Consider the following 13515-nt stretch of genomic DNA (forward strand, 5'->3'; position numbering starts at 1 on the left):
AAGGTAGTGGCTGAATGGGAGAACGAATTGGCTGCCAATGTATTAGGGTCTGTTTGCCATGTTTTGTTTTAAAAGGAAGGTTTTTAGTTCCTTTCTGAATGGAAGCAAAGCTTTCTTATTTCTTAAAGCAGCAGGGAGCTTATTCCACAATCTTGGGGCGGTTCTTAAAAAAGCTCTCCCACCAGCTTTAACCTGAAACCGAGACTCAATCAGTCATGATGCCATATAGATATTGATAATACTATTATAAGACTTTTTCAGAGTACGGGATAATAAAACATTTTTGTATTTACTCTATCATTAACCAACACTGTTCCTGCCAGAGGGCCAATAATGAGAAGATAGGTGCTGGCACATTGCCTGTACAAGTAGCTGCTCAACAAATATGACATGACGCAAAAGGGTACCCCCTATGATTAGCATAACATGTTTACAAACTAACTGCAATTTGCTAAATGTCGCCATATGTTGTCCTACAAGCTAATTTTAATACAGTTCAGAGGGTGGTTCAACACCAGCTAAGACCACACTAGCTGTCCCCTGAGAATGAAATGAGCTGATGGTGCCCTATGACCCTGAAACAGTGCTCCAGAGGAAAGATCAAATGCAACGAGCATCATATTTATAGCACCTCTGGATATATAGATGTAGCATGAATACATGTTCTCAGAGCTGTGCAACAAAAAGGGAAAAGCTGAGAATTGTCCAGCCACAGATTCCCCATTTCTAATGTTGTAGCAAGCTTGGTCTACCACAAGGCTACAGCACATGTATCTGTGGTCCTTGGTCCCATCTCTGTGACTCACCCATCATTGTTCAGATCCTCCACGGCCACCGAGTATCCAAAGGATGAGGCCAGTGTCTCTCCCCACAGTGTGACCTCTGGGATCAATTGGCTCCCATTGTCCCGGCGTAGAATTACCACAGCCCCTGTGTGATTTGCCCGGGGGGCCCCGCTTACAAAGCTCAGTCTGTTCCGCCCTGTCACCCCCCACCCTGAGTCCACGGAGAAACCTGAAGGATACAGGGCAAGAGTCAGCACATCATTTGTTGATAAGGGTAGGATTCAGTACTAAAATAGATGGGAACATAACAAATAGAATACAGGAGAAAAGGTTAGGGGAAAGAGAAAGCAGGGAGGGTATTGGGTCACCAGGAACCCCCTTTTGAGTAAGACGTAATGGAAGAGACAGACAGTAGAAAGAGAGAGAGTAAAATGATGTGTATTACCTGAAGATGACACAGCTCCTGACTGCCTTGTTTGCCTGACAGTGATCTTATACCATCTTATACAGTAACATAGCTGTCTTGGTAGTATTGAAAGGTTTAAAACAATGGTCCTGATTCCTTTACTTTGCACATACCAGATGATGTCTCCTGATGGGACATTATGTCCCCTGAAGGCTCTGCTGGGATCTCAGCCCTATTGAATTGTGAAACCATTTTTGGCTAAGTATGTCCCTGTTAATCAGGACATGGTGGTCACCTGGAGACTAACCCATCTTCCTACTTATGCTACACACGGATCAGCTCCCCCTCACTGTTTGACCCTGTCTGTTGGATGCAGCTGAAGAAGCGGGCACACTCATTGAAAGTGGGAGGTCAGTGAATGAAATGAAGTCTAGTGTTAGAGCTACCCAATGACACTGGGCCATAAGCAACAGACTCCACTGGTCCTGGTTTTATAACCCCATCAGACATACAGTATATTGTCTATATGACACATTTAACAGTCCATGGGTTATATATAACCAGTACTAGCTGAGCCTGTCCACAGAGTTAGCGTGTCCCTTAGCTTAGAAATGACCTCATCCACCTTTCTTAACATCTAGAACTTGCTTGTCAAACCCTCCAGCGCTTCCCAATTTCAAAATTATTTCTGCAGTGCCTTTTAAGTATATGACCACCATTTGGAAACACAGCAGCATTCATAACCTATTTAGATTTGATCCATTGACTAGACCCAAACAAAAGCACCATGTACTATCAATGCCATAAAATCTATTCTTGTTTCTGAACCTTTAGACACACATTTGAGTCTTTGAATATTTGAAATGAACGTTTGGCAATGTGTTGCATGACCAAGTTCTTCTTCTATTACAAATCCAATCCAGGTTGCTACGTGGGGTTGTTGGGCTTCAAGGAGCCATAAAATAGAGAAACACTGGGCCTGGGGGTTCTGATAAAGTTTCAGGTCATGTGCTAAATGATAGTGTACACCATTGATTGGAAAAAGTATTACAAAATAAACTTCTGGAGTTAATACTGTTAATTAATAATCAATAATGGGTGATTTCTGACACCTGTCCAGAGTATGCATGTTTTGAATTGTGTATGTATTATTGTGCATGCACTTTTTCAATCTGCGCAATTAAATGGCAATCCTGAGCGCAGTTAGAATGTTTTTTTCCCTTTTAGTGTTAATACTTATCTCTAATATCCCTGCACTGCCCCATACACAATGGGCTGGGAGGAACCATTGGAAAAGGTCTTCAGCACAACTTGGATGCTTTCTGGGGTTTTTTCTTGTGCTATATGGGCCTAAGCCCCTCTACCTTTTTTTTTTTGTCTTAAGTTATACAAAAAAACCTGCCAATTTAATGCACTACAAGTTCACAATAATACAGCCCGACTTTTATGTCCGGTCTGCTATACAAATACAGCTTAACCACATTTGTGCCCATCCCACCACATGGCCCATTTTGATCTCAAGCTTCATGTGAAGCCATTTAAAGCAGATTAACAACTTTATTTATTTTTCCCTGTTTTTTTATTTTATTTGACATTTTATTAAACAAAAGGTCCACTCCTGCTGTTTTTTCCCCCCGTATTTTCTCCACTCCACCAGGCAGCACAGAGCTGTTTTCCATACAGACGGCAAATGACCTTATCAGGAAAAATGTACTATGTTAATCTCAGATAATGCTCATTGTGGTCTACTGATGCCACAAAGGTGCAGATACCCTAAACTCCGTTAGGCTATTTAGGGTAACCATAACCTACATTAAGATTAGTGTATTAGTAATGCCTATGCACTAAAGGGAATAACTTAATGTTAATCTATTTTTGCTCCTTTAAACTGTCTACTGCCGTTAGTGCTAATGAAATGCAAAAGAGCCGTGCCCTCTAGCATTGCATACCCATGTAAAGGCTGCTCAGGTCACCACAGAGATTTAATCTGACATTATTTAGGTCATACCTAAACTCATCTAGACCCTGAAACATAGTGAGGAGAGGAGAGAGATATGTTATTTCGCCTGATTTCACGGCGCTTAGTCATCTAGGCTTAAATGAGAGGGATGTAGTCATAGTAGTTTAGGTTTGGGGCTTATTTTGTATAAAAATCACTGTTTCGTAAATTAGCGAGCAGGGAAAAAACAGACACTTTACTGTACAGTGAGTAAAGCTTTCCAAAAAGAATAGACCTGCATGGAAAACGGCTCCTTTAAAGGGTCCTGACATCCCTTTTGCTTCGGTTATTGTAACACTTTGGGTTAGTATAAGTGTTGTATGTCTCATTGTTTCTGTCAGCTTGCTTTATCCGGGACACACTCGATAGGCCACACAGAACTTCTCTATGTCATGTCACATTGGCGTAACAAGGGCAGCATTACTGGTTACAAAGCACACAGCGCTAGGATCTCAAACTCATGAGTTCTATCTCCTGTCTACTAGGACCCCCTGAGCGCATCTGTAAAGGTGGATGATGTGTATACGTTTTGCCATTCATGCAGTGTCTGTTATGCGCAGAGCAATGGGCAGTTGTCAGGGAAGCAGGGACAGTGTGGCAGCAAGGTGCAGGGAGGCGGGGTGAGCGAACAGCCTCTAAAACAGCATTATAAGGTGATTGGCCAATCAATACGTTAGCCAACTGCAGGTAAAAGGGAGGAAAAGCAAAGTATACATGCAAACGGTCCAGCGCTATTGTATACTCCCCCTCAAAGATCTGTGATACCCAACCTGCGTCTGCGAGACACATATGGCTCTACGTGTGGCTGACTCAATCCACCAAGTATTGAATCCATTCATTGCCGCAGAGGGCAGCATAAAGCAACCTTAATCCCTTACTCGCAACAACTGGGTTTAAACATTATAGACCAGACTGCACCATTTAATTATCAAGATTAGACTGTCTCTAAAATTAATCTCACTGGTAAAGTGGTTCTTGAAATGACCGAGGTTGAGTACCACTGGATCAGTAAAAGCAGAGGCATGTCAGAGGGTGAGGAGGGCAATTCTGTGGGTGCTTGAACATTTAGTGGCGTGCCAAGAGCTTGTTAGATGCCCCATATTTTGACATTTGTTTTTTTTTTTTTCTCCCGGTGATGTATAAAGATCAACTTAACTCAGGCAAATAGAAAAGAGGCAGCCAGGACATTTTGGAGAGTGTTTGTGGGAGAGGTGCAGAGAGAAGAGCTGGACATACAGTATACAGATGTGTTACATTTGCCAGCATAGCAAAAATCGGCCACCCCTAGGTGATAACAGTATCAGAAAACTGTTTCCATCCGGTGAGCAAACATTTCATAGCTTTCTCCTGTGCGGGTTTATTATAAGCACAGTGGTTATGTAACAGCGTAAAGCAGGTTTGTAATAGGCAACAACACTGAGGGAGATTTTTTACCACTTAGAAAAGCAATATTTTTATCACACAGGTTATTATGGAAGCTGTTAACAGCAATTATTTGGGTATGGGCAATTTTATCGAATAAAAAAATGGAAATTGATTTGCTTGGTGACTATTTGTGAATTTGCGATCTTTAAATAAATTCAATTTTATATATAAAAATAAATAAATCAGACTGGGGCAGTTTTGTAGCTTTCTACAAGAAGATGGATTGATGGTCAGCACTGTAACTGCTGTGCAACCTCTAAGTCAGCGTCATCTCAGACATAAAGATACATGCAAAGACAGCCCAGCAGACCAATGGAGACACAGACACACAGTCACAGTACACATAGCATGCAGAAACAAAGCACATGACAAGCAATCCACCAGTGAGGGATGGAGAGAGAGACATGCGGAGGGGTGAGGGAAGCACACAGGAGGTGGGAGCTGAACCCGGTCCCCACACACATATGCAAGTTACAAACCTAAATAGCTATTGTGGGGTACGTCAGTGCCCAGCCTGACTCCATTCTCCCTGTGCTCCAGCGATCTATACACCAGTTGATCCGGGTCTGAACTATCAATGTTTGTGACAAACAAAAGTCCTGTGCCATGAATGTGAAGCCCCCCAAGGTGGGAAGGCAGAGGGGGGAAGAGAGAGAGAGAAAAGAGAAGAGAGAGCGAGTTAGAAACTCCAGAGGACGTGAGAGTGTCATGGCACGGGAAGCCAGAAGAGAGAGAGGGAATATGAGAGAGAAAGAGACTGCGGAGCAGTGCACACAAGGGGTGTCTGCAATGCCAGATTAGCACTTTGCATTCTGATAGCAGCGTTGGTTCTGTACATTTCCCCCCAAACCCTACAGTGGCTGAATGCTCAATTGAAGCAGCAGCAGCATCTCCTGTTCCTCAGGGGAAAAAACATTTCTAATCACACTCCCCAATGGCCCCCTTGAAAACAAACATGCTGTACTTTTATTTTATTGATCTTCTTTCCGGACCCTCTCACATGGAAGGGATCAAGTCACTATTTGTGACCACCCAGAGCAGGGATACCAAGGTCAAAAGTGACAAGGGTTTAAATATACAGAAGTTTCCCGACACATTTCCAGCTACTAAAAGCTTCAACACTCAGAACCTGTTACATCCTTCGCTGGATCTTCTAATCAAGTATAAAGCAGTAGGAAAGCTTACGGCGGCCTTGTTCAGTTTCCTGCACTTTTGGGAAATAAGAGACTGCTGGAAACATCATGCCGGTGAGCCAGTGAATGACTGGGATAAATGCCATGGCGGCTTTACATTGCTAGAAGTGTGGAGTCCTCATTACTACAGCATGGTCATTTTCGCAGAAAGCAGGGGAGCACAAATAGGAATAACTGCTTTAAATACCTTATGTCTTAATCACCACGACTCCCAAAGAATAAAGCAGACTTCTCTGAGAATGTACATCCCCAGCCAGTTAGAAGCACACACTGTATCCCATGGAACCACTAAATGATAGTGTGGGATGCATCACTGACATTTGTTTGTTCTAAGGTAGACGGGTCATCGGACCTAATATGTGCCTCTTGTTTTTTAATTTTTGGGGGGGCTTCCAACAGAGGTTTCTCTCTGATGTTCCCTCTTTCTCTCCAGCGACCGGCCATGGCCCCATACCCAGGTAACTGTTGAATGGCAGTGGGATCATTTCTGGTTTCTGGCTGTTCTCGCCGGCAACTTCATATGGGCCGTCATCGTAAGTGCCCAGATCCAGAGCGCTCTGATTAAAGAGTTCCACTCGCAGCTCCCCTGGGAGGTAAAGTGGGCATGAGATTGGTGCCAGGGCCACAGACAAGACATGTTTGACATCCCACCACACACAGACATACGGACACCGACACTCACTAACATCCAAAAAACACACACTCAAAGGCGTATACAAAAAGAACAACAACAAATACAAGCATTCACTCAATGGCACACACACAACTCAACTGCCCTTCTCAAGATTAAGTTCCCATATTGGAAATCTTCAGTTAAACTGAAAAATATATATATTAATGTCCTAGGAATAACCCATCCTAAACTTTGTCACAGTATAAAAAGAAAGAGTGTTGTTTAAAGTTTGCAACACCAAGCTGCTTATGGTTGCAAAATGAAGCCAAAAATATGTTTACAACTGTAGCTCATCTTATGTTTGCATCCAGCAGCCTCACAATGTTGTGATTGTGCTGTACACATTTTAAACAGTTGTCTGTCACTATGTGGTACAGTATATTCACTGATAGCAATAGCTAGCAAACAGCCATTCAATGAAACATCACACACGCACATACGCACTAATATCTACATACTTACCCATGGCAACAACTACAAACATCAACATTACCACTAGGATGGTCAATTATAAAAACACACGGACACCCAATAATATCAACATGCATGCAGTAACGCACATTAATGTATATCCAGAACCACCACTACAAAGACCATTATAATAATCCCACATGGAGACAAACACCGACACATATTATTGTTAGCATACCATCAGAAATATCCACAATCTCGACTATATATTAGCAGGGAGATGTAACATTATAAGCAGTTTACTATAATAACAGACCTGGATCTAGATATGGATCTGCACAATTGTGTCGTCACACAAAGATACACACAGCTATGCCCACTCAAAGTTACCTACACACATATACCAAAGCACACTGCCGTCTTCAACAGTAGGCTGTCACGATTCCAAGCCCTAAGGAAACTTATTACATGGAACAACACAATAACATACTGCACCGACACACTTTATTCGAGCAAATACCCGGTATGTACCTGGCAGATACCTGGAATGCGCCGCTCCTCACCTCTGACAAGCCCCGTTGCATTTGCCTTCCCAGCCTGGGTTCATGCCTGGCTGATGGGCGGCTGATCTGTTAAATGATAATGATTAGGATTTAATAGGCTGCAATGCTTCGTGTGTCTACCAGATGGCATAAATTCATGAATTGTAATGCAGTATATATATATATACTGTGCAGTATTGCAGCCAGCGGGAATAAAATGCTTCAATCCCTGCCTGGAAAATAACTCAATGCACTCGGGCAGAAAACAGTCACAAACCTCAATACACCCGGGTATACCCGAATTCGTGGGACTAGCCGAGCTCGAATAAAGTGTGTCGCCAGTGTAACAGTGAATAACAGAGGTTATGAAATATTTCTCACCTCTTGAGAGTTGGACGTTCCAGGAGGTGCAAATCAAGACAGATGGTCTCTACCATCCCTTGTGCTCCTCACAGCCTGCGATCACGTGGGTTACTCTAGGACCAGTTCTAGTTTTATGTGACTTTTTACAAGTCTAGTCATATCTTACTGTACATTGTTTCTTAGCTGCAACACTAGTGCAAAAATAGCACACGGAGTATCAAAGAATTTGAAAGCATTCATATTTTAACTTTGAAAAATCTTATGCTGTTTTGCTCCATCTTTTAGCCAGACTTTGATAAATAACCATCTTCACGTCTCAGAAACCAGGTACTGTAAGTAAAGCAGCTCTAAAGCATTATGGTTAATTTAGTCTGAACAGTGCTGTACAGAGACATACACACTGATGGTCATGTACTAAAGCACAAGTTCATTTTGTAATAGGAAATTCTCCACCAACCCAGATGTAAGAACATGCTGCAGTGTATATTGATAACAAGGATCTCTATAAGCTTCCCACTCCACCTCCTCAGGTAGAATGAAGCTTCAATAAGCCCCAAGATATAAACTCATGCCATGGCTGACATGCACGCTAATGTTAATTTCTGCTCCCAGACAAACAATTTGCCACTAATTCCCTGATTAGAAGCTCTGCCACAGTATCCACTTTTAGCTTGTACTGCAGCATGTTTATTTTCAGAAGAGACAAAACATGAAATGCTACTTTAATAATAAAAACAAGGACCTCTTTTGCAGACCATGAGTCGTCTATAACTGACCTTTCCAGTTGTACGTCCCGGGGGCCCCGAACATTATGTAGTGGTTGTCGGAGGTGAATCCGGCTGACATCCCCTGCTGGCAGAATCCAAACATCTCATGGCCCTGTGGTCGACCCTCGCAGAACTTCCACTCTCCTCCATCCAGGTCCTCGCTGATGCTCAAGTCTTCGCTCAGCACAAAGCAGCGGCCAATCACATCCCGTGTTTCTGAGGGCTGTGTGACCCTCTGGCGAGACTCGTATAGATGAGCACATGTCTGCAAAAAGGGAAGATAATGTGGGCGGGTTACACAGAAAGAGAAGATAGTTTCGATCAGAGGAATGGAAAGGGAACATAGTTTGTACCAATTAGTGGAGAGAGAAGATGTGTGTATCAGTTACAAGAAACCATCACTACAGTAGTAGGGATCAAAATGTGATGGTACTCATTACCACTGCTTTGGATATACACTGCAACACTTATACATTATCTTTAAAGACTAATGGGATTGTTTTATAAAAAAAGCTTTTCTGTTCTTTCTGCAAATACAGCAGAAGCGCCAAAATACTAAAGGCCTAGTGCCATATTTACTGAGCAGTCTTCTGCCATAAGGCTCTGGAAGTCAATGGGCTGTAAGATGTCTTGCCATGCTGGAAGATGTCTTATGACAGCAGACTACTTAGTAAACATGACCTGCATTATATCTGCATTAACACGTGATGCAAATTCATTGTCTATCTGTAAAACCTAGTCTTGCTGGAGGATCCCAAGTTTGGGAACAACTAAAGCAACTGGTACTTGACCCAGGTGAAATGCTGCACAATAATGAATAAATCCTGGTCAGAATTCCAATCAGTTGGTATAATGTGAGCTAAGATTAGGGCTAGGCACGCACAGCTGCAACTGCTGCTTGTAGACTGCTTGCCTTGAGAATTCTGCACTAAAACTCATCCAATGCTGCGAGATTTCTGCAGCCAGACTAATGGCCCAGCGGATTAACACAGCGGGGGCCCTTGCATTTGAATGGGACCCACGCAGTGTGAATCCTACCGGGCCGCGAATCCCATTAAAACGAAGGGACCCCCGCTGTGTTAATCCGATGGGCCATTTTAGCCTTATGTGGACCATCTCCCGAGTTACTGCGAGATGGTCACAGATTTTCCTTGGTAAGTGGTCTAAAACCGACAGTTGCATCTGTACTGCAGTGCAATTGTTCAAATGTGGTCCCGTCTTTGGGTGCAATATCAAAGGTGTGGGTTTCACTTAGCAAGCACAACATAAACCTCTATAGGAGTGGAGCAGGTTGCAGAACTCGTCAGATAACACAGCGCTGTGCAAACTTTTTGAGCTGCGGCCCCCTTTCTGGGAGCCGCAGCATCCGCGCCCCCCCTCTCCCAATGTCTCCGTGTCAAATGGCGTCGCGGGTCATGTAACGTGACGTCATGTGACGTGCGTTGCCATGGCGACGCGTCGCCGAAGACCCGGCTGGCAGCAGGTAAGTGAGTTACAGAGGCCTCACGCTTCCACCGGCATTCCCCCCGCACCGCTGACATAACACACAGTAAACCATAGGGGGCTATTTATTAAAGTCACATGCAAAAAATAGTGCAAGGAACAAGACTATACGTATCAAAGGGATTTTGGGAGCTGTATACAATGATCATATTTGAATGTTTTGGTGCATCAAAATGTTAGTGCTAAATAGTACAAACATTCATACACTGTGCGTCCTATGTACGAAGGTCACTATGTGACATCCTACATATGACGCACAGTTCGTTGTTTGGTGCAATGTCATGTTGAATACCTAATTGGTAGCCTATAATTTACCCTATTTCCTCGATTCTAAGACGCCATCAATTCTAAGACACACCCTTGATTTAATAAAAAAAATTGGGGGTAAAAAACATTATATTAAATGTGCAGAATTTTTTTCTGGGGGGAGAGAGAGAGGGGGGAGAGAGAAAAGGGGGAGAGAGAGAGGGGATAGAGAGGGGGAAGGGGGGAGAGAAGGGGGGAGAGAATGGAGAGAAGGATGGAAGGAGAGAGAGGGGAAAGAGGGGGGAGAGGGGGAGAGAGATAGGAGGGAAGGGGGGAGAGAGATGGGAGGGAAGGAGGGGAGAGGGATAGGAGGGAAGGGGGGAGAGGGATAGGAGGGAAGGGGGGGAGAGGGATAGGAGGGAAGGGGGGAGAGGGATAGGAGGGAAGGGGGGGAGAGGGATAGGAGGGAAGGGGGGGAGAGGGTTAGAAGGGAAGGGGGAGGGATAGAAGGGAAGGGGGAGGGATAGGAGGGAAGGGGGGGAGAGGGATAGGAGGGGGGAGAGGGATAGGAGGGAAGGGGGGGAAGAGGGATAGGAGGGAAGCGGAGGGAGAGGGATAGGAGGGAAGAGGGGAGAGGGATAGGAGGGATGGGGAGAGGGATATGAGGGATAGGGGAGAGGAGGGAAGGGGGAGAGGTGGGAAGGGGGGAGAAGGGAAGGGGGAGAGGAGGGAAGGGGGAGAGGAGGGAAGGGGGGAGAGAAGGGAAGGGGGAGAGGAGGGAAGGGGGGGAGAGGAGGGAAGGGGGGAGAGGAGGGAAGGGGGAGAGGGGTGAAGGGGGAGAGGAGGGAAGGGGGAGAGGAGGGAAGGGGGGAGAGGGGGAAGGGGGGGAGGAGGGAAGGGGGGGAGAGGAGGGAAGGGGGGAGAGGAGGGAAGGGGGAGAGGAGGGAAGGGGGGAGAGGAGGGAAGGGGGGAGAGGAGGGAAGGGGGGAGAGAGATAGGAGGGAAGGGGGAGAGAGATAGGAGGAAAGGGGGAGAGAGATAGGAGGGAAGGGGGGAGAGAGATAGGAGGGATGGGGAGAAAGAGATAGGAGGGAAGGGGGAGAGAGAGATAGGAGGGAAGGGGGTGAGAAAGATAGGAGGGAAGGGGAGAGGGAGAGAATGGAAGGACACACAGAGACAGACAGACACACACACACACACACACACACACACAGAGACCGACTGACAGACACACATAGAGAGACAGACAGACACACAGAGACAGACAGACACACACAAGAGATAGACAGACAGACAGACACGCACGCACAGAGATACACACACACAGATACAGAGATACACACACAGATCTCCTTCTGCACGTGCAGCTCACAGAGATTTGACAGGGGGGTTGCTGTGAAGACATACCCCTGTCAGTGGGATCTCCACTGAACTCTCTGCACCTCATGGAGGGGGGGGCGGCCATGATCTCTCTGCACAGAGGGGAGGGGGGCTGTGATCGCAACTATGCTGTTATGCTAAGACCCTGCCGGCATCTGTAGCCTATCTCTCTGCACGAGGGGGAGGAGGGGAGCCGTGATCGCAGACATTTTTCCTGCACACAGAAAACCCGGCAGGCATCTACAGCAGCGCCCCCTGGCTGTTTTTTTTTTCCCCCAGTACATCGATTGTAAGACGCAGTCCTATTTCAGCCACGTGAAAAAGGGAAAAAAACTGCGTCTTACAATCGAGGAAATACGGTAAATTAAAACAGAATTATGTCTATTTCTTATTTATTACTAGTGTTCATAAATATACATTATGGGTGTAATATTATTTATAATAGCCATACTGTGAAAATAATCAATTTGAGTAACTTATGTAATAAAACAACTGTGTTGCGTTAAATACATTTTTGGTTGATACGCAGCAACCTTAGTTTGCGCTCACAATATTAACAGACTTTTTAGCGTTTGTACACACGTCATCCTTTTTGTGGCACCCCCGAACATTAAGATCTGTAGCGCAGCCCATCCCTGTGTGCCGCAAACAATGAACGCAGTTTTGGCGCTGATGGCACGCATGGAGGAATTTCAGGTTGGTACATAGGCGCACGCAAGGAACATTGAAAAGGATATTTCCATGCGCTACATTTTGGGCCAAAAGGGCAATTTGCAACATTTACAGGAGTGCACAGGACCCTTTATTGTTTCTTAAGTCTTGTGAAGATGTTTGCCCCCACTGTTGCAGTCAGGAGATAACCTCTATATATTCATAGTGCAGGTGAGTCCATCCTCTGACTTCAATCCATTTGTGTGAGAGCAAAGGCAATAACACAAGTTCAACATGCAGTAACCGGCCTGGCATGGAAGAAGAAGAAGATGGTAATATTTACCAATGATAAACCCCCCCGGGTTTACGGTGGGTTCAGCAGATAAATCTCCACCTCATTACCTCCATAGGTAGGGTTGCCAAGTGGTTCTCCAAAAATACTGTACACAATGGTGAAAGGTGTGACGCAGTCAAGAAACACACACACACATACACACACCCCTCTCTCCGCTCCATTCTGTTTCTTCCCCTCCTTGACCCCGAGCCAGGCTCCTGTCACCTCCTCCTGATTGGCTGATGTTGAGTAATGCAGCCAATCAGGATGGTGGAAGCTGTCCAACCCCCTAGCACCAGCTCTGCTCTCTTCCTGCTCAGGGAAACCCTGCGGCCCCCCAAGCACTATGTGCAGAGAGGTAATACTGGTATGCACATACTGTACATATCCAGTATTACCGCTCATTATTTACTGGACAAAGTGCCCAAATACAGGACAGTCCGGTTCAATACTGGACAGCAGTCAACCCTTTCCATGAGTAGTTATTGAAAAATAACAGGTTAATAAATGCAATTATGTCATAAATATACTATGGAAAACTAACTGTATTTTATTTATGTTTTGCTAAATCTTGCCTTCGTACAAAGTCCCCCCAGTATGAAAGATCATTTCCCCTGTGTATCACCAATGATAAAATAGCACATAAGTCTCCTGGTCAGAAAGCGTATCGCACAGCAGATGTAAATGCCAATTATTGGCTATGGAGACATATGGAGTATATGGAGTATATGGCTCGGCACCTCAAACCCACCTTAGCAAACTTGACACCCTCTACAATTCAATTTGTCATTTTGTTCTCCAATGCAACTACAACACACATCACTGCGAAATGCTCAA

General features: G+C 44.9%; 1 protein-coding gene across 5 annotated transcripts in view; it reads right to left on the minus strand.

Annotated features, from left to right (window-relative positions):
- ITGA7 (integrin subunit alpha 7) overlaps positions 1 to 13515 on the minus strand; it is a 141916-nt gene that overhangs the window by 39457 nt on the left and 88944 nt on the right. For 3 of the 5 annotated variants that reach the window (XM_075591278.1, XM_075591281.1, XM_075591282.1), the window contains exons 4-6: positions 8574 to 8829; positions 6263 to 6394; positions 807 to 1014 (exon numbers count right to left, since the gene is read on the minus strand). In XM_075591278.1, the coding sequence (XP_075447393.1) occupies positions 807 to 1014; positions 6263 to 6394; positions 8574 to 8829 (596 nt within the window). Of the gene's footprint in view, positions 1 to 806; positions 1015 to 5094; positions 5215 to 6262; positions 6395 to 8573; positions 8830 to 13515 lie in introns of all 5 variants that reach the window. The other 2 variants (XM_075591283.1, XM_075591279.1) reach the window with 2 other exon arrangements.

Source organism: Ascaphus truei, chromosome 3 (assembly GCF_040206685.1).
Source record: "Ascaphus truei isolate aAscTru1 chromosome 3, aAscTru1.hap1, whole genome shotgun sequence".
NCBI classification, from domain to species: Eukaryota; Metazoa; Chordata; class Amphibia; order Anura; family Ascaphidae; genus Ascaphus; species Ascaphus truei.